The sequence below is a fragment of the Podarcis liolepis genome (assembly GCF_965112155.1).
Source record: "Podarcis liolepis genome assembly, chromosome: 13".
NCBI lineage: Eukaryota > Metazoa > Chordata > Lepidosauria > Squamata > Lacertidae > Podarcis > Podarcis liolepis.
Genome location: NC_139573.1, coordinates 3389542 through 3411203, shown reverse-complemented (window position 1 = coordinate 3411203; position 21662 = coordinate 3389542). Strand labels below are relative to the sequence as shown.

Sequence of the window (21662 nt, the reverse complement as noted above, 5' to 3'; positions counted from 1 at the left end):
TCATTTTTGTATCTTCGTGGGTGGAGAAATGAGTTTAACTCTGTACGTTTTGTTTTGTTCTCTTCCTGGTCCTCCTCTGTTGGCTAAACTTCCACTTTTAAAAGGAAGCCAGAGGGTAAACTAGGCTATCAGGGAGGGAGGGGGCAAACCCCGGAAACTGGGTGCCCCCGTGATGCTGCTGGCACTCCTCTGTGATTTTGGAAAGCTCTCAGATCTGACCGTTCCCTGCAGAAGGCGGCGTGTTGACAGGGCAAAGATCACCAGCCAGCGCCAGGCCAAACTGGGAGACGTCAGGAACCCCTGAACACCCTCCCCCCACCCCCAGGAGACCAGGAAAAAGGTAAAGGTAGGACTGGGGGAACCCTAATCCTAGTTTGGGTTGGGGGCAGCTTGCTGGGAGAAGGGCTGCCTGGTATCACCCACCCAGGAACTGGAATTTGGCTGGGTGGCATTCTCGTGGTGAGAGGGACAAAGCTGCCATTTTAGGGACAGGGTTTCAGGGCAGGCGTCCGGGTCCCTGCTCACCGGACTGGGCTTCTCTTTTCAATTGTTTTATTGATTTTCCAAAATTTACAAACAAACATAAATTCTAACTGTAATTATTCCACTCTTTAAAAAAATATATATTAGATTTTCTACAATGATAACACAAGCCACAAAGCAGAATGATACACAAAAACAGGGGGGGAAGGAACAATAAACAGATAATAACAACAAACTTAATTTTTCACAAATCCAACCTTTTAAACATCTTGGTTGACTTCCTCAAGTCCCTCCCTTCTGAGTTTCCTTGGAGTTAAAAGTAACAGCTTTCCAGTAACATTATTAAACTAAAACAATTTCCAATTATAGTCCATCTTACTCACTTTTCTTAACATTCTAAATCCCATTTATTTAATTGTAACTTAGTTTAATCCTTGGCCGATTTGTCTCTTTCAAGTAATTTCTAATTTTTTTATATTTGTAATTATTCCACTCTTGATAACATTGTTATATGACTTCCTCAAATCCCCCTGGCTGAGTTTCAATATATAGCATTATAACGGTTTTCCAAAACAAATTTCTCATAAAATTTACTTAATCGATTAACGTCTTTCTTTCTTTTCATTTTAAATTTAAACATGTTGTTCTATAACATCACATATTTAAATCCTAAGCCTATCTAGAGTTTGCAAGTATTTCTATTTAAATTATCTTAGTATATTTAACTACCGTATTTTTTGCTCTATAAGACTCACTTTTTCCCTCCTAAAAAGTAAGGGGAAATGTGTGTGTGTCTTATGGAACGAATGCAGGCTGCGCAGCTATCCCAGAAGCCAGAACAGCAAGAGGGATCGCTGCTTTCACTTCGCAGCGATCCCTCTTGCTGTTCTGGCTTCTGAGATTCAGAATATTTTTTTTCTTGTTTTCCTCCTCCAAAAACTAGGTGCGTCTTATGGTCTGGTGCGTCTTATAGAGCGAAAAATACGGTACATAGTCTTTGAATTTCCTCCATTCCTCCTGGTACTCCTCCTCCTTCTGGTCGCGGACTCTTCCCGTCAGGCCGGCTAGCTCCGAAAAGTCCATCATCTTCATCTGCTATTCCTCCACTGTTGGGACTTCTTGTGTTTTCCAATTCTTGGCTAACAAAATTCCAGCTGCAGTTGTGGCATACAAAAACAATCTAACATCTTTCCTGGGCAATTCCAGACCTGTTATTCCAAGAAGAAAGGCCTCTGGTTTCTTAATAAATGTATATTTCAACATTTTTTCCAATTCATTATAAATCTTCTCCTGGTGGACCGGACCTCACGCTGCATTTTGAAGTCATGGAATCCTAAAATCCTGGAAGGGGTCCCAGGGTCATCTAGTCCAACCCCGCCCCCACGCGACGCAGGAATTGCAGCTGGAGAGCCCCTGACAGACAGCTCTGCTGACCACTACCTTCTGAGGTCAGAGAACCAGCTGTGGGGTCGGAATGGGGACCCTGAGGGTCATCCAGCAAAACCCGTCTGCTGGACGGCTCTTACCGTCAGAAAGCTCTCCCTGAAGTTTTGTCGGGGTCTAGGGACGCGGGTGGAGCTGTGGGTTAAACCACAGAGCCTGTTGTTGTTTAGTCGTGTCCGCCTCTTCGTGACCCCCTGGACCAGAGCACGCCAGGCCCTCCTGTCTTCCAGTGCCTCCCGCAGTTTGGTCAAACTCATGCTGGTCGCTTCGAGAACACTGTCCCACCATCTCGTCCTCTGTCGTCCCTTCTCCTTGTGTCCTCCATCTTTCCCAACACCAGGGTCTTTTCCAGGGAGTCTTCTCTTCTCATGAGGTGGCCAAAGTCTTGGAGCCTCAGCTTCAGGATCTGTCCTTCCAGTGAGCACTCAGGGCTGATTTCCTTCAGAATGGAGAGGTTGGATCTTCTTGCAGTCCATGGGACTCTCAAGAGTCTCCTCCAGCGCCAGAATTCAAAAGCATCAAAAGCATCATTTACTTAGCAGAGTTCATTTCCCTTTACACAGCAGAAAACTTGTTGCAAACTCGTGTGAGTTTCTTAAGACAATACGCAGTTCAATCTGGCTTGTCCAGGTTGAAATGCGTTTTAATATTTCCTCGGCGATCAGCCTTCTTTGGAAATGTACATCCAGTTTTCCCCTCCTTTAATTTTTTTGGGGCCCCCAAGAGAGTGGGGCCCTAAGCTATAGCTTGTTTAGCTTATACGTAAATCTGGCGTTGGGCTTGCATCTATGTAGACCTCAGAACTTTAGAAGTGAGGGGCTCTCAAAATGCTGTCATTGTATCCAATGAGTATTTTTGCAAGCCACCCTCTGAAGAAGTCTGGAGTTGTGTTTTTTTTTTGGGGGGGGGGGGACTTTATACGAATTCTTTGTCTGTAAAAAGTCCAGGTGGATAACATCTCATGGTTCATCTTTCGGGAAACGTCCCACACTGAATCAGTTGGTTTGTGCAAACCAATAATTTTTTTGGATTTCCTCCCCTTTGTCTCCTGTGTCTCATTGGAAAGATCCATCATCATCATCATCATCATCATCATCATCATCATCATCATTTATTATTTATACCCCGCCCATCTGGCTGGATTTCCCCAGCCACTCTGGGTGGCTTCCAAAAAAATATTAAAAACAATACAGCATCAGATATTAATGTGTGTTTAATTCAGGCTTTATCAGCCTGGTACCTCTAAGTCATGGATAGGCAAACTAAGGCCCGGGGGCCGGATCCGGCCCAATCACCTTCTAAATCCGGCCTGCGGACGGTCCGGGAATCAGCGTGTTTTTACATGAGTAGAATGTGTCCTGCTATTTAAAATGCATCTCTGGGTTATTTGTGGGGCATAGGAATGTGTTCTTTTTAATTTTTTTCAAAATATAGTCCAGCCCCTCACAAGGTCTGAGGGAGAGCGGACTGGCCCCCTGCTGAAAAAGTTTGCTGACCCCTGGTCCAAGTGTTTTGTGCAGTGTGGACTGGGAAAGTGTGATTGAAATCTATCTATCTATCTATCTATCTATCTATCTATCTATCTATCTATCATCTCTCATCTATCTGTTGTTCTGCCGGTGAGTCTTGGGGAGGACCGCTCCCCCTGCAAGCCCATTCTCCATCTTGGGCCTGGGGGCGGGCCCCAGACTCCACCTCAGCATATAAGGCTCCAAGGAGGCCTCGGGACATCGCTGCTGTTCTTCTGCCAGTGAGTCTTGGGGAGGACCGCTCCCCCTGCAAGCCCATTCTCCACCTTGGGCCTGGGGGCGGCCCCCATACTCACCACCGCCACAACTCTAAGGACACTGCTGCTGCGGCAGCAAATGTTTAAACGTTTTATATTTTTTAAAGTGTTTTAAAAGTGTTTTTACTTATTACTTTGTTGTATCACCAGAAACGGTGGTTTTTTATCCATGTATTTTTATTTTGTTTTGTTTTATTTTGGGTTGGGATGGTTGTTGAGTGGGGTGGGGATTGGTTTTGTTTTGGGGTAATTGTTTCTTTGTTTGTTTGTTTGCTTTTATATTTTGTAAATGGAGGCGAGTATGAGGCCTGGGATTCCTACTGTGGAGGGGCGAGGGAGGTATGGCGGTGGGGGCAGATGTCATAGGCGAAGGGGATCGAGATACGGATATGCTCGTACCCCTTCCAATCTGCGCCCCATCCCGAGAGACGAGGGTAGGGTGAGCAAGGATTACTCACCTCCGTCACTGGTGTTGTGCAGTGCCAGGTCTATAGGCAACAAAACCGCCACCCTGCGAGATTTCATCATCTTGCAGGGGGTCGACCTGGCTTGTGTGACGGAGACCTGGGTGCGCGAAGGGGATACTGTTACCTTACGAGAGATGGCGCCCCCGGGTTTTTCCGTCCTCCACCAGTCACGGACTGTGGGCCGGGGGGGAGGGGTGGCACTATTAATCCGGGAAGATTGTTCTTTCAGGGCTCTACCACCGCCATCGATCCCCAGCATTGAATGTGTTGGCCTAGTGTGGGGCTCCGAGGTGAGCTTGGCTGTCTGGCTGGTGTACCGGCCACCTAGCGCACCAGCAGCCACCCTGTCAGGCCTGTTGGAGGCGGTGGCCGGCTGGGCCTTGGAGTTCCCTAACCTATTGGTATTGGGGGACTTCTACATCCATGCCGATGCCACTCCCTCCTCACAGGCTCTGGACCTGGTGTCTTCCATGGCGACACTAGGGCTCTCCCAGTTTGTTTCGGGCGCCACACATCAAGCAGGCCACACGCTGGATCTGATCTTTGGCGTCGGTATAGATGTGATCATGTTTCCTTCGATGAAGGTGCCATGGTCTGATCACTACGCTCTGAAAGCCAGGATTGACGTTCCACCCCCACCCTGCTTAGGTGGTGAGCCGATTTGGGCTCGCCCGCGGAGGCTGATGGACCCTGATAGATTCCGTCAGGCCTTGCGGGACCTTTCTCCCCCTGGCGACTCATTGACTGAGCTTGTTGAGGGCTGGAATACCCAGCTCCTGGCAGCCATCAATGAGATCGCACCTAAGCGCCCTCTGCGACCCCGCAGAAACCGGGCTCCCTGGTTTACTGAGGAGCTCCGGAAAATGAAGCGGGACCTCAGACGGCTAGAGCGAGTATGGCGGGGTGCCCGTGACGGAGCCTCAAGAACATCTTATAGGGTTTTTATGAAAACCTACGAGATGGCAGTGAAGGCCGCTAAGAAGTCCTACTTCTCGGCCTCCATTGCATCCGCTAGCTCTCGCCCAGCGCAATTATTTAGTATAATCAGGTCTTTAACGTCCCTCGAAGGACAGCCAAATTTAAATAACAATTCGACACACAGCTGTGAGGCATTTGCGAGCTTTTTTGCGGAGAAGGTCCTGTCGCTCCGCCATGACCTCCCTGCCAATTTGGATACAATAAAGGAACTGGAGGCCCCTCGACTGTCCTCGGGTCCAGTATTGGACCACTTTGACCGGATATCCCCAGCCGATGTGGACAGACTCCTCCGAGCTGGAAAGCCCACCACCTGTCCTCTTGACCCGTGCCCGTCTTGGCTGATTAGAGCGTGTCCAGACAAGGTGCGGGCCCCCCTGGGGGATATCATCAATTTGTCCCTTGGCACCGGGACATTCCCAGGGGAACTGAAGGAGGCGGTGGTGCGTCCGCTCTTAAAGAAAACATCATTAGATCCCTTAGATCTATCCAATTACCGCCCAGTTTCGAATCTTCCATTCCTGGGTAAGGTGATTGAGAGAGCGGTTGCTGAACAGCTTGGTAGGTTTCTGGATGAAACATCGGCTCTGGATCCATTCCAGTCCGGCTACCGCGCTGGTCATGGGACCGAGACGGCTCTGGTCGCCCTAACAGATGATCTTCGTAGACAGCTGGATCGAGGCGGGTCGGGGCTGCTGATTCTTCTAGATCTGTCAGCAGCTTTCGACATGGTCGATCACGAACTTCTGGACCACCGCCTCGCCGACGTGGGGATCCAGGGCACAGTCCTTCAATGGCTGCGCTCGTTTCTCTCTGGTCGGGGACAGAGGGTGGCGCTTGGGGGGGAACTGTCATCCCGCCACTCCTTGGTGTGTGGAGTGCCTCAGGGTGCGATTCTCTCCCCGATGCTTTTTAACATCTTTATGCGCCCCCTCGCCCAGCTTGTCCGGAGTTTTGGGCTGGGCTGCCATCAGTATGCTGATGACACCCAACTCTATCTGTTGATGGATGGCCATCCTGACTCGGCCCCAGACACACTGATCAGATGCTTGGAAGCTGTGGCTGGATGGTTACGTGGGAGCCGGTTGAAGTTAAATCCTTCGAAGACAGAGGTCCTCTGGCTGGGACGGGACGATATGGGATTGAGGGGGCAACTCCCATCTCCTGCGGGGGTGCAATTAGTGCCAGCACCATCCATTAAGAGTTTGGGTGTAATCTTCGATACCTCCCTCTCCATGGAGGCGCAGATTGCAGCTATAACAAAGGCGGCATTTTTTCATCTCCGCCAAGCTAAGCAGTTGGCTCCTTACCTCTCTCGCCCTGACCTAGCCACTGTGATCCACGCGACGGTCACCTCCAGACTGGATTATTGTAACTCGCTCTACGTGGGGCTGCCCTTGAGACTGACCCAGAAACTCCAGCGGGTGCAGAATGCCGCAGCGAGACTCCTTACGGGGTCTTCGCTTCGGGATCACATTCATCCGGTGCTATACCAGCTGCACTGGCTCCCGGTGGAGTACAGGATCAGGTTTAAGGTGCTAGTTTTAACCTTTAAAGCCCTACACGGCCTAGGACCCTCGTATCTACGGGACCGCCTCTCTTGGTATGCCCCACAGAGGAACTTAGGGTCCTCAAATAAAAACATCTTGAAGGTCCCAGGCCACAGAGAGGTTAGGCTGGCCTCAACTAGAGCCAGGGCTTTTTCGGCTGCGGCTCCAACCTGGTGGAACGCTCTGTCACAAGAGACAAGGGCCCTGCAGGACTTGACATCTTTCCGCAGGGCCTGCAAGACAGAGCTGTTCCACCAGGCCTTTGGTTAGGGCACAGCCTGACTCCCTCCTTTGGCAATCTTTACAATACTTTAGTTTATGGTTGCCATCAATTTTGATTTTAATTAATTCTTATGATGTTTTATAATGTTGCACTATTTTAGTGTTGTTAGCCGCCCTGAGCCCGGCTTCGGCTGGGGAGGGCGGGATATAAATAAAATTTATTATTATTATTATTATTATTATTATTATTATTATTATTATTATCTATCATCTATCATCTATCATCTATCATCTATCATCTATCATCTATCATCTATCATCTATCATCTATCATCTATCATCTATCATCTATCATCTATCATCTATCATCTATCATCTATCATCTATCTATCTTGTATCTATATCATCTATCTATCTTTTGGGGGGCTACTGTGCTTTCAGTTAAAAGCTCCTTCCCTCCATGCAAGGTCCGATGAGAGCTGTAATTCAAAACAACTGAGCTGGAGGTCACCAGGTTGAGAAGCCTAGCTTAACCAATCCTTTAGCACCATGTTCTGCCTCCTCGCCTGATTCTGACATGCAGGCATCAGGGTTCCGTGTCTTTCCAGGTGCCTGGTCTTGTTCCGGAGCCAGAGTCACGATGAGTCAGGACTACCGAGATCTCACAGCTGTGGACGTGGAGGATGACGACGACGAAATACAGCTCCGAAAAGGTGTGTAGTCCAGACAGGACTTCGAAAAGATGTGTGGGGAACGAGGGCGCGCATAGGTAAAGGCTCGTAAGAAGTCTCCTTCTGGCATGCTTGCGAAGAATCGTACAATTGTAGAGGTGGAAGGGACCCAGGTCTCTTGGGCTTGCTGATCAGAAGGTCGGCGGTTCGAATCCCCGCAACAAGGTGAGCTCCCGTTGCTCTGTCCCAGCTCCTGCCAACCTAGTAGTTTGAAAGCACGCCAGTGCAAGTAGATAAATAGGGACCACTCCGGCAGGAAGGTAAACGGCGTTTCCATGCACTCTGGTTTCTGTCACGGTGTTCCGTTGCGCCAGAAGCGGTTTAGTCCTGCTGGCCAAATGACCCGGGAAGCTGTCTGTGGATAAACGCCGGTTTCCTCAGCCTAAAAGCGAGATGAGCGCCGCAACCCCATAGTTGCCTTTGACTGGACCTAACCGTCCAGGGGTCCTTTACCTGTTTTTTATACCTTGTTCAACCTGCTGCAAGACAATACAGTGGTACCTCGGATTAAGAACTTAATTCGTTCCGGAGGTCCGTTCTTAACCTGAAACTGTTCTTAACCTGAAGCACCACTTTAGCTAATGGGGCCTCCTGCTGCCGCCACACCGCCAGAGCCCGATTTCTGTTCTCATCCTGAAGCAAAGTTCTTAACCTGAAGCACTATTTCTGGGTTAGCGGAATCTGTAACCTGAAGCGTATGTAACCTGAAGCGTCTGTAACCTGAGGTACCACTGTACTAATGGGGTCCTCGCGAGATGGACCAGGATCGTGACAGTTAGCAATGCTATGTGGACTAGTGTCCACTTTTCCAAAAGAGCAAGGACTAATTCGAGATTGATTCCTTCCAAGAAATAAGCACACCATACGGTCAGATCTAACTCCTATTGTAACTCCATAAAACTTAGGTTGACTTTCCACTAGCCCTTTTCTCTGGAATTGGGATTCGGGTTCCTTGGGGCTACTGTGCCTTCAGTTAAAATGTTCCTTCCTTCCTTCCTTCCTTCCTTCCTTCCTTCCTTCCTTCCTTCCTTCCTTCCTTCCTTTCTTCCTTCCTTCCTTCCTTCCTTCCTTCCTTCCTTCCTCCTCTCCCTCCACCCCACCGAACCCGCTCTGCCTTTTAGTGCTTCCTGTTCAGTGACGCTGGGAAATTAGTCATGACTTGTCATGTGATTAGTCAGCAGTAAAAGAGGCAGAAGCTGTAAGGAGAAAGCCGATAATTAAGATTACAGGGGACCTTGTAATTACTGGGGAGGAAACATTTCGAAGAGCTGTGAAAAAATGCTGCTGGATAAAATGTGTGATATGTTTTAAGTCCACTTCCAGCTTATTGCGGCAAAGTCATGTCTCCGCATTCCTAAAGAGCCTACAGGAATAGCTCTGTGGCCATGTAATTATGGGCTACTTCGGACCATACTGTAGTAGGAATTTGTAAATCAACAAATCAGGACAGTGGTACCTTGGGTTACATACGCTTCAGGTTACATACGCTTCAGGTTACAGACTCCGCTAACCCAGAAATAGTGCTTCAGGTTAAGAACTTTGCTTCAGGATGAGAACAGAAATCGTGCTCCGGCGGCGCGGCAGCAGCAGGAGGCCCCATGAGCTAAAGTGGTGCTTCAGGTTAAGAACGGTTTCAGGTTAAGAACGGACTTCCGGAATGAATTAAGTACTTAACCCGAGGTACCACTATATGGCAAATTCAGTCCACACTTTCCCCTGTCTCATAATCTTTCTGCCTCTGATCCCTGTCCCTTCTCCACCTCCTCTTCCACTCAAACTTTGGCCTGCTTTCCACCCTTCCTTCAGTCATCCCTCCTCTGAGCTTCCCCTCCATCTATGAACTCTGCTCACTCCCCAGCCTTCCCTACAAAACTCCGCCTTTCCATTAGGGCCTGTGTGAAACCACTTTCCCCCGAGTGACAATTTCCCCTTCCCTCAAAGAAGCTGACCTGCAAACATCCCAACCGTTTTTGCTGCCTGGTTGCTTGGAATTCCCATAAGAACCACAGCGTTGCAGCCAAGTGGTGTCAGAAGTGTCAAGCAACGTTGACCGATAAAAGAGGGTAAATTACTGGAGAAAATCTAAAACGCAAGGTGGAGTTGAGGGTGGATTCCTGACCGATGTCCCTTCTCCTCAGCCTCCCAGAAACGCTCCCCGGGCCTATCATGGAGGCAACGGATCTGCCCCAGCCGTCGCCTGGTCCTGATCCTGCTGGGAGTGAGCACCATCCTCACCATCGCAATCATTGTCTTTGGCGCCAAAGGTGAGTGCTTCAAGGATTGAGGGATGACGTGGGGGAATGACATTAAGAAAATAATAAGAATGAGAAAAGGGTGGGGTGGAGTGGGAGAATATTGAAGATCAAGGGGGTAGGCAAATGTCCAAGGAAGAATCATAGAATCCTAGAGTTGGAAGAGACCACAAGGGCCATCGAGTCCAACCCCCTGCCAAGCAGGAAACACCATCAGAGCACTCCTGACATATGGTTGTCAAGCCTCTGCTTAAAGACCTCCAAAGTAGGAGACTCCACCACACTCCTTGGCAGCAAATTCCACTGTCGAACAGCTCTTACTGTCAGGAAGTTCTTCCTAATGTTTAGGTGGAATCTTCTTTCTTGTAGTTTGGATCCATTGCTCCGTGTCCGCTTCTCTGGAGCAGCAGAAAACAACCTTTCTCCCTCCTCTATGTGACATCCTTTTATATATTTGAACATGGCTATCATATCATCATATCATATCATATCATATCATATCATATCATATCATATCATATCATATCATATTTTATATATTTGAACATGGCTATCATATCAGGAAGGGATGAGTGTTCAATGAAAAGGCCTCAGGCAGAGAATGAGGAGCGCAATGAAGGGTCTGTGTGCACAGCTGGAGTCCTATGCAGACACAGGAAGGGAGAACGTGGGGGGTGGCAGCTGTGGGGCACCCCACCTACACCTCCCTCTCTTCTTCCCCCACATGTTGTGACTGCCCTTTGAAGTGGGGCTACCTTTGACGGTGACCCTACCTGCCCGCAGACTGTCTCTCCAGAGTGGTGCATGCTCTGATTATCTCCCACTTGCACTACTGCAATGCGCTCTACGTGGGGCTACCTTTGAAGGTGACCCGGAAACTGCAACTAATCCAGAATGCGGCAGCTAGACTGGGGACTGGGAGCGGCTGCCGAGACCATATAACACCGGTCTTGAAAGACCTACATTGGCTCCCAGGACGTTTCCGAGCACAATTCAAAGTGTTGGTGCTGACCTTGAAAGCCCTAAATGGCCTCAAAAGCCAGTATACCTGAAGGAGTGTCTCCACCCCCATCGTTCAGCCCTGACACTGAGGTCCATCTCCGAGGGCCTTCTGGCACTTCCCTCCCTGCGAGAAGCAAAGCTACAGGGAACCAGGCAGAGGGCCTTCTCGGTGGTGGCACCTGCCCTGTGGAATGTTCTGGGTTCCTCTCCTCCCTCCTGCGTGTGGGGAGTGGGGACCCTGTTGCAAAAGTTCAATAAAGACCAGGCTTACTAGCCGCTTTGCTTCTCAATATTATCTGGTTGGCCACTGTTATTTCCTCCTACCGATAGAGAATCTACATAAGGACTCTATATGAGTTATTGGGTACCCCATAAGGGACAAAGGAGCAGTTTTTCTTATAACACCGGAATTCGCCAGTTGGCAGAGTGTTGCTGAGCTGATGTCGAGCTTGTGGGCTTCTTCTAAGCCGCACCTGCTGGACCACAGTGAGAACAGGGTGCTGGACTGGACGGGGCATTGGCTGGATCCAGCAAACCTCTTACTACGTTATTGCATTCTTACCCGCACCGCAGGCAGTCAACGCAGCTCTCAACTATCGGGAATGCGCGATACGCTCACAAGCCTGAATCAAAGTATTGGTGACGGAATCGTCTCCCTCCAGCAGAAGGGTAAGTAAAGGACGCCTTGCGCACCCTCCAACATTTCTCCGATGGAAATAGGGACGTCCGGAGAAGAATGGCAGGTGAGGTGGATGGGCTATAATATGCTGAAACGGCTAAAATGGCCAGAAGAGTCAGAAATCAGGAAGACCAAAATTTTAATAAGGAATGGGGAGAATTTATAACTTATCTTAAAAACTAGGCTTCCCCAACCTCAGCCCTCCAGATGTTTGGAGACTACAATTCCCAGCATCCCTGATCACTGGTCCTGCTATCTTGGGATCATGGGAGTTGTAGTCCAAAAACATCTGGAGGGCCGAGGTTGAGGAAGCCTGTTAAAGACCACTGTAAACAGTTAAAATCACTAGTGGTACCTCGGTTTACGAACTTAATCCATTCCGTTCCAAAATGAAGGTGTGCTTTCCCATAGAAAGTAATGCAAAATGGATTAATCCGTTCCAGACTTTTAAAAACAACCCCTAAAACAGCAATTTAACATGAATTTTACTATCTAACGAGACGGTTGATCCATAAAATGAAAGCAATAAGCAATGTACTGCACCCACACAATCAATCCATCAATTAGTAGCTGAACTGGGTTCCACACAGTCACAAAAGGAAAAAGAGCTGCAAAAACACAAACACAAAATAAATAGCAAAAACAGACAGTTAGTAAGAACACTTACTTCCAGGTTTGCAGTGTTTGGGTTCCAAGTTGTTTGAGTACCAAGGCGTTTCAGAACCAAGGAATCACTGTAGTTGGTTAGGTGAATCAATTAAAAACTGTTAGCAGCCACCGGGAATAGCATCCCTGGTGATTTGGGTGACGTGGTTTTTTAAAAATTGAGTGTTGTTGTTTTTTAAAGCGTGTATTAAAAACTTCAGGCAACAACTGCAGCCTCTCTGAGCCGTGATTCCTGTATTGGAGGATCGCTGCTGCCAGTCTGTGTCAGCAGCACTAAGCTAGGTGGAGCGAGGGTCTCCAATTCAGCATAAGGTGGCTCTTGCAGTATTAGACCACAGCCCAAGTCCTCCTGTAATGTTTTTCTCCCACTTAAGTCCCATTCAGCAAAGGTCCCCTACCATCTTAATTAGAAACTTCCCACTCCTTTCATTGCTCCCCGTTCAGGGCGAGGGCAGCATTGCCAGAGAATGATGCTGAACGCAGGAGATGCTGCGAACTTACAGAGGGGAATCATAGACATAAAACCCACACAGAAACACATCATTGCTTGTTTTAACATGCTTGTGGGAACAACTCAGAGGCTGTGAAGGAAGGAAGGTTAACAGCAGAAAGAATTAGAGGAAACATCGGAAGTGACTATGAAAATCAGTAGAAGTTTGAGATGATCAGAACCCTCCAAACTTGAAGCATGGGAAGTCCTATTTCAAAAATTATAATTTGGCAGAATATTCAGATTATGTGATATGTACGGTGGTACCTTGGGTTAAGTCCTTAATTCGTTCCGGAGGTCCGTTCTTAACCTGAAACTGTTCTTAACCTGAAGCACCACTTTTGCTAATGGGGCCTCCTGCTGCCGCCAGAGCATGATTTCTGTTCTCATCCTGAAGCAAAGTTCTTAACCCAAGGTACTATTTCTGGGTTAGCGGAGTCTGTAACCTGAAGCGTCTGTAACCCGAGGTACCACTGTATATGTATAAGGTGGAATATTTAAGGTGATTTGATTGGATTGTTAAAGTGGAAAATTTAATAAAAATGATTTTTTAAAAAGAGAGAGAATGATGCTGAATCAGTCCCCAGGCGCTAAGGCAGGCGACAGGGAAGGCTTTGGCGGGGTGGGGGGCCGCAAGAGAAGACTCCAGCTCGGACCACGTTGCCACCCGACCCCACTTTGTGCCTTGCAGGGACGGACACGGCCGCGAAGATCACGCAGCTGGAGGCGAAGGTGAAAAAGCTTACGGAGGAAGCAGAAGCAGGTAAGTTGGGGAGGGAAAACAGGATGCAATTGGTAATACATCCAATTGAAACATACCGTATTTTTCGCTCTATAGGACGCACCAGACCACAAGACGCACCTAGTTTTTGGAGGAGGAAAACAAGAAATAAAATATTCTGAATCTCAGAAGCCAGAACAGCAAGAGGGATCGCTGCGCAGTGAAAGCAGCAATCCCTCTTGCTGTTCTGGCTTCTGGGATAGCTGCGCAGCCTGCATTCGCCCCATAAGACGCACACACATTCCCCCTTACTTTTTAGGAGGGAAAAAGTGAGTCTTATGGAGCAAAAAATATGGTATGTTGGAAAGGCAGTTTGGCCCTGACGTTATAGCACCATCGGAAACACCCTTGCTGCTACAAGATTTAAATTCTGCAGCAAAAACAAAAAACTCTACACTTGCACTCTATAAAACCCTTCTCAACAGGAAGAAATGTGATTTAGAATACGATAGACAAAAATGGAGTGAAGAGTTAGGGGTACAGATAACAAATATTATATGGGAGTCGAGTATAAAATCAACAGAAATAGCCTCTACGGATCTAAGACTAAGACTTATTCAACAGAAAATAATATTCAGAGTCCACTGGACTCCAGCAAAACCTTACCAGAAGAAAATAACAAATGCAGACAACTGCTGGAGATGTGGAAGTAAAAATGCGAACTTAGTACATAGGATGATTAACTGTCCGTTGATAAGATCATTTTGGTGTGAGGTGAGGATATTTACAGCAAGAGTAATAAAAAGAAACTGTTATTTAGGGGAACTGAATTTAATTCTAAATTATATACCGGAAACGTGGGAGATTACAAGGGGTAAAAAAATAAATGGATATACCGTGCCATATTAGAAGCAAGAAAAACTTGTTCTGATGAATTGGAAGAGCTGCAAAAAGATTCCACTGAGCACATGGATTGACCATATGGACAGACTAGTTACATACGAACGAATTGTGTATCGATACAAATTAAGAATGGATAAATATGAAGAAATCTGGAAGGAATATTTAAGCGATAAGGCGGATAGTGGTGGGAAATAGGGAGAGGAGAGAGGTTGGGAAATATTGTTTAAAAAGGTGTAGTCATAGGTATATCAGTACTCAAATCTGAAATGTTATTGGGGTTTTTGTTATATGTGCTTTTTGTGGTTGTTGTTTATATTGAAAAAATGATTAAATAAATTTAAAAAAACAACAACAGGATGCAATTAAAAAAAAAAGTCCACTGAGAATTGGTGCAATTGCTTTTTTTCAAGCGGTCCCAAATTGGAGAGGGAAGGTTTCATCTGCACCGGACTTTAGTGTGAATTTGGAGCTGCTTGTGTGGGTCTCCTTTTATTTACCGGTTTCCTCATTCAGCTGCTGCTCCTTTTCTCTCCCCTCCCTCTCTTCTCGCCTTTGCCAGCCAAGACACGACTCCTGTCCCAGATGACTACCTTGCAGAGGAGTTTTAGAGGCATGAATTGCGACTTGCAGAACTTCAAAAACAACCGGACAGGTCAGGAGTGCGGGGAGTCGGGGTCTGGAAAGCAGAGTGCCTGAGTGGTCAAGGCCCCGTGGGAATGTTCAGGGTGGCAGGAGAGGATATATTGTTTATTCATATCATTCCTAACTTGCACTAGCAAGTTCCTTTACTTGTTTGTTGTTTAGTCGTTTAGTCGTGTCCGCCTCTTCGTGACCCCCTGGACCAGAGCACGCCAGGCCCTCCTGTCTTCCACTGCCTCCCGCAGTTTGGTCAAACTCATGCTGGTCTCTTCAAGAACACTGTCCCACCATCTCCTCCTCCGTCGTCCCCTTCTCCTTGGGCCCTCCATCTTTCCCAACATCAGGGTCTTTTCCAGAGAGTCTCCTCTTCTCATGAGGTGGCCAAAGTCTTGGAGCCTCAGCTTCAGGATCTGTCCTTCCAGGGAGCACTCGGGGCTGATTTCCTTCAGAATGGAGAGGTTGGATCTTCTTGCAGTCCATGGGACTCTCAAGAGTCTCCTCCAGCACCAGAATTCAAAAGCATCATTTACTTAGCAGAGTTCATTTCCCTTTACACAGCAGAAAACTTGTTGCAAACTCGTGTGAGTTTCTTAAGACAATACGCAATTCAAGCTGGCTTGTCCAGGCTGAAATGCGTTCTAATATTTCCCCTTGAATCCCTCCTAAAGGAATAAAGACACCACAGTCTTACTCATAAGCAATAAAAATAAAGTTTACTCACGATCAGGCAGAGCACAGTGTGATCCCTAAAGACGGGCTTGAGGCCAGTGATGGCCAGACTTGGCCCTCCAGCTGTTTTGGGACCACAACTCCCATCATCCCTAGATAACAGGACCAGAGGTCAAGGATGATGGAATGATTGATACATCAATTCATAAGATTAAGGCATCCCTTGTCTGTAAAAACCACACACAAAGCAGTTTACAAAAAAGACGAAAGGGTAATATTGTGACTAAGAAGAATTAACAACAGCAATTTGAGGCTCTTGAAAAGGGATTTCAACATAGAAAAGCTGGAAAATAACAGTCGGCTAAAAACAGATGAAAGCTCGCATGAGTTTTCTAAACAACTGGGTAAGCTAAACATGTAAAGAGGAAACCCTAACCATGGACCACAAACCCGCTAACTGCTACACAACCCTGGTTCTATCCAACATTAGTCAGAGACGTCCCACTGAAATCGGCGGACCTTGGTTGTTTCATTGGTACTGCTCGGAGTTTGTCTAACGCTGAATATCCCTCTTTCCTTTCTGTTGCCTGGCCCCCCAGAGGCCTGCTGCCCCAAAGGATGGGACATTTTTCGGAAAAGCTGTTACTGGGAGTCCCGACTCGGGAGGCCCTGGGAGGAAGCCAAGGCTGACTGCGAAGCCCGAGACGCTCACCTAGTGATCATCAACTCCTATGAGGAACAGGTAGGGGCCCTGGGGATCTTGCAGATCTGCTCCCTGCACTGTGGGTTTGGTGCTAAAAGGTAAAGGGACCCCTGACCATTAGGTCCAGTCGTGGCCGACTCTGGGATTGCGGCGCTCATCTCGCTTTATTGGCCGAGGGAGCCGGCATACAGCTTCCGGGTCATGTGGCCAGCAGGACTAAGCCACTTCTGGCGAACCAGAGCAGCGCACGGAAACGCCATTTACCTTCCTGCCGGAGGGGTACCTATTTATCTACTTGCACTTTGATATGCTTTCGGACTGCTAGGTGGGCAGGAGCAGGGACCGAGCAATGGGAGCTCACCCCGTCGCAGGGATTCGAACCGCCGACCTTCTTATCGGCAAGTTCTAGGCTCTGTGGTTTAACCCACAGCGCCACCTGCATCCCAGGTTTGGTGGTAGGGAGGGGTAAAATGTCGCCTCCGTCCTTGCAGACCTTACTGGGGGCTAAGATCAGCAGAGGAGGCCCTCTTAAAATCACAGAATGGTAAAATTGGAAGGGAACCCGATGGTCATAGTTGTGTGTACAGTCAAACCTCGGTTGTCAAACATAATCTGAAACGACAATCATAATCGACATAATCGACAATCGAGGCGTGGCTTCCGATTGGTTGCAGGAGCTTCTTGCACTCAAACAGAAGCCGTGTCGGACTAGCGGCTTTCGAAAAACGTTCGAAAACCAGAGCATTTACTTCCGGTTTTTCGGCGTTTGGGAGCCAAAACATTCAAAAACGAAGGCGTTCGAGAACCGAGGTTTGACTGTATTAGTGATAATAACATACCAAAGAATGCATTCTCTTGCAGAACATTGCTTTGCAAAAATGGGCATCTGATGCAAATGTACCAAAAATATTAGGTGAAATCTAATATGCTGGTGAATTTTGCAAATTTTTTGCTGGCAAATCCTGCAATTTTCAGTGCAAGTGTGATCTGCAAAAATACATACACTAGGGTAAGGTGTGCATAAGAATGCATATTAAAAGGTAGGTTATCATCACCATAATAATAGGGATTTTTGTTGTTGTTGCAAAAATGTGTCTGTTAGTCACAATGGCATACAAAAAATAACTAGTCTAGCAGGACAAATTTGCCCTAAAATGCTGACGGAATTTCATAGTTGTTCCTGTTGTTTTTAATTGCAAAATGTCGAGAACTGGGTTTAAGATTTAAAAAATGAGAAACAGAGCTGACCGATCCTAGTGCTACCTCTCTTTGCATTTTCTACTTTTTGTGGTTTTTTCCTCACGCCAGCGATTTGTGGCCGTCCGTGTGCGCCCCCAGTTTACGTGGATCGGCTTGAGTGACGCTACCGGGAGCTGGAAGTGGGTGGACGGAACGCCCTACACCGTTCGCCGATCGTAAGTTCGCGGACAGCAGTGCGGCCAGCCCATAATGCAATGTGGGGTTTCGGCCACATTCACACCATAAATTCAAGGCCCTGTGATACAATTTTAAAGAGCCTGGCTTCCCCCAGAGGATTCTGGGAGCTGTGGCTTGTTAAGGGCGCTGAGAGTTGTGAGCAAAGACACCTATTCCCCCCCCCCCACAGAACCCCCTATGATGCCAATTCCTTTTTTAAAAAATATATATTTTATTAAATTTTCACTTTAAACAGTAATTTCAAATATTCGTCTACAACGCTCATTCCCTGCTGAGCTTATGACTTCCCTCCATCCCACCAACAGGCTTTCCCTTTTCAAATCTATATCTCACAGTTGAATCTTATATTATAAAGTCCACGTCGTAGGGTTTATTTCAATCCTGCTAGTGTCTTCACACTTCTACAGTTATTATTTATGCAGTCAATGGATTTACTCCAGGCTCTTTGGAATTTTCAATCGTCCTGGTTTCGAACCTTGCAGGTCAGTTTTGCCAATTCCACATAATCCATCATCTTCGTCTGCCACTCCTCCATCGCTGATAATTCCTGCAACTTCCACTTTGGAGCTAATCGAGTTCTCGCCGCAGTTGTTGCGTACATAAATAGTCTCTGATCTACCTTTGCAATTTCCTCTCCCGTCAAGCCCAGCAAAAAAGCTTCCGCTATGATGCCACTTTCAATGGTCATGGCTTCCCCCAAAGGATTCTGGGAGCTTGTTCAGAGCGGTGAGACTTCTGAAGAGATGCCTGTTCCCCTCATAGAACCACAATTCCCAGAATTCCCTGGGAAGAGGAATTGACTGTTAAACTACTCTGCGCATTGTAGTTCTATGAGGGGAATTGGGGTGAGGAGTGGGTCTGCTGGCAACTCTCAGCCCCCTTAACCAGCCACAGCTCCCAGAATCCTTTGGGGGGGAACCATGGCACCATAGTTGTCAGGAGCTGGCCAGCTGCCAGCTTGAGAAAAGAGGCAATTAACGGAAGATTTATTGCTGGGGACCACCTCCTTCTGTGATCTATGTATGATGTTTTGGGGGGGTGGTCTTGAGCAGTGGCGTAGCATGGGGGGTGCAGGTGGGGCCGGCCGCACCGGGCGCAACATCTGGGGGTTAGGGTTAGGGGCGCAAATCCACGGGTTAGGGGGCGCAAATTACTTGCCTTGCCCCGGGTGCTGACAACCCACGCTACGCCACTGGTGTTGAGCTACAGGGGAGGCAGTTTCAAAAGTCTATATAAGATCTTGTTCTGGGTTCCTCTCCACCCTCCCTGGGTGGGGTGAGTGGGGACCCTGTTGCAACAATTTAATAAAGATCAGGCTTACTAGCTGCTTTGCTTCTTAATATTCTCTGGTTGGCCTCTCTTATTTTCTCCTACCAATAGGGAACCCACTTAAGGACTCTATATGGGCTCTTGGGTACCCCGTATGGGAAAAATAAGCAGTTTTTCTTATAACAAGGGCGTGGGGAGGTGGTCATCAAAGTATGTGCTTTAGCCTTGTTATAAGAACCTAACCCTTAACACTTGTCCCTCTTGACCTAGAATTCAACCTCTGTGCCCATTCACTAAGAATCTAAGTGCATTTTTCTTTTTATATAAATTTTTATTAGTTTTTTAACATATCATTTTCAACAGCAATTAAACATACTTTTACATCTTACTCAATTTTTTTGGCTTCCATCAGTCCTGTCTGAAAATTTTCCAATCTAATCTCTTAGTATGCATTCCTTATCTTCCCTATTACATTTCAAACTCATAACCAATATCACTATCTTTTTCTACTTTGTAGCACTTCGTATATTTCTCCTTACAAAACTTTTTGCAGTCCTACTAGGGTAATTTGTTGGTTACAGTTACTCTTCAAATAATTCATATACTTCTTCTAATCTTCTGTCAATCTCTGGTCCCGCAGGTTTCAAATCCTTCCTGTCATTTTGCCCAATTCTGCACAGTCCATTAATTTCGTCTGCCGTTCTTCTTTCGTCGGAATTTCTTCTTGCTTCCATTTCTGGGCTAACAATACTCTTGCCGCTGTTGTTGCATATAAGAACATAACCTAAGTGCAGTCTTCACCCTTCCTTTCCGTGGTTGAACCTGGGAGAGGAGAGGAAATTGAACGTCATAACCTGCGGTTTCTCTTTCTTGCCTTCCAGGGACTGGGCCCCAGGGCAGCCAGATAACTGGTACGGCCACGGACTTGGGGGAGGAGAGGATTGCGCCCACCTCCATCACGACGGCACCTGGAACGACGACCACTGCTCTCGCAACTATGGCTGGGTCTGCGAGATGGAGGCAGTGGATTAAGGGGGGGGGAGAGGCTGCCCTTTGACCCCTGGCTCCATGAAACTGAGTTCTCACCAGTCGCTGAAGGATCTAGGGATCCTGGGGCAACGGAAGCAATTTTGCTGCCTTCACCCCTGGGGAGGGTCTTCAGTTTCCTCTCAAACAACCCCTCTTGCCTACAGTGTCCTAAAACATAGCCAGGCATACAAAGCCCTCCGTGCCTGACTGCTTTATTTCACATTTTTTTAAACCCAAATTTTAATTTTCTACACCGGCAATGGGCACCCGGAACCTCAGCGCGGAGCCTCGATTCCCCTGTTGTGACCCTGGCTCCAACCATTAACAATATAGCCAGGGCCACAGATATCTAATTCAGAATGCAAACAAGAATAAACCGTGAAATAAAATTTTATTTTTCGAAATGAAACGAAGTCTACGGTAGGGTGGGAAATAATGTTTATTTTTGCATACTTCGACTTTATCTGCATTTGGGGGGAAATTATCCTCCTTTTCCCGATTACAAAGTCTCTGATCAGATCCTCAAAACTAATCTTACGTAACACATCTGCTTCTATACTTGGTAGAGATAAGGAATCCAGCCTGCCTCTTTGCACAGTTGCTCGGTTGGGATTTTTAATAGACTTCAGCTGAGAAAATGAAAGCTTGGCTGAGCAGTTTGTGACCATTAATATTAAAAATCTGGCAACGCAAAATTTCTGTGCTGCACCCACTTCCCTTGACGCCCTAAGCACGGGCTTATTTTGCTTAATGGTTGATCCAGCCATGAACACAAACCCTTCTGCCCCTTGGCTGTATGTGAGATTCCCCCAACATCTCTTTCTCCTTTATTACTTTCCTCGTTTCCTGGGCTCGCCTTCCGGCCTTTCACTTCCCTCACAGAAGTTGCTCTGTCTGTGAACATTCTGCTGCTGTCCTTTTCCCTCCCCGCCCTGGGAACGCACACTATCCTTTAGCTTCCTTTAGCTCCCTGGGCAACTGAGCTGACCGTGTGGCTCTTAGCAATTAATGTACGGTTTCTGGAACTTGGAACAGGGAAGGCAGGTGTGTTTTTTTGGGGGGGGGGAGCGATGCCCCATTTCTCTCTGTACTTGCAAATTGGCTGAGGAAACTTCTCGGCAATAATAATTCAAGGAGAAATTAGGTGTCACCTTTATTACAACAACAACAATCTTTATTACGGTCCAGAGACCCAACAAATCATTACAAAGCAATACACAATTCATACAGCCTACCTCCAGGTGAAACAAGCATTTTGTTCAGAATATAGGGATCATTGGTTCTTGCAACCACCGATAAAAACTTTTCCACTGCTAATGTTCTAGCGTTTGTCTGGTCTTCCAATAGGAACCTGACATAGCGAGCCTCTGATTTTCCTGGGAAAGGTACCAGCAAGGGCAGCATCAGTTCAGCCCTGGCTTGCTCATATTTTGCACAGTGCAACAAAATATGTTTTATGGAATCAATGTCTTGAGCACACGAGCAAAGTCTGTCCTGGTAGGGAACTCCTCTCAACCTGCTATCCAACACTGCAGAAGGAAAGACG

At 47.2% G+C, this 21662-nt stretch overlaps 2 protein-coding genes across 3 annotated transcripts in view; both read left to right on the top strand.

Annotated features, from left to right (window-relative positions):
- Nucleotides 1-72: 72 nt before the first annotated feature.
- Nucleotides 73-20525, top strand: LOC310692185 (asialoglycoprotein receptor 1-like). 2 transcript variants are annotated; one of them, XM_083472843.1, is made up of 9 exons: nucleotides 73-340; nucleotides 7535-7639; nucleotides 9796-9921; nucleotides 11485-11580; nucleotides 13438-13509; nucleotides 14930-15022; nucleotides 16278-16420; nucleotides 17690-17796; nucleotides 19969-20525. In XM_083472843.1, exons 2-9 carry the CDS (start codon nucleotides 7567-7569, stop codon nucleotides 20117-20119), a joined length of 861 nt encoding a protein of 286 aa, XP_083328969.1. In that variant the 5' UTR covers nucleotides 73-340; nucleotides 7535-7566; the 3' UTR covers nucleotides 20120-20525. The 2 variants fall into 2 exon arrangements, with proteins under 2 accessions (XP_083328969.1, XP_083328970.1); XM_083472844.1 differs by having other exon boundaries at nucleotides 134-346.
- TNK1 (tyrosine kinase non receptor 1) overlaps nucleotides 6042-21662 on the top strand; it is a 104913-nt gene continuing 89292 nt past the window's right edge. The window contains exon 1 of the mRNA XM_083472565.1: nucleotides 6042-6689. Coding sequence (XP_083328691.1) covers nucleotides 6060-6689 — 630 coding nt within the window. The 5' untranslated portion in view covers nucleotides 6042-6059. The remainder of the gene's footprint in view (nucleotides 6690-21662) is intronic.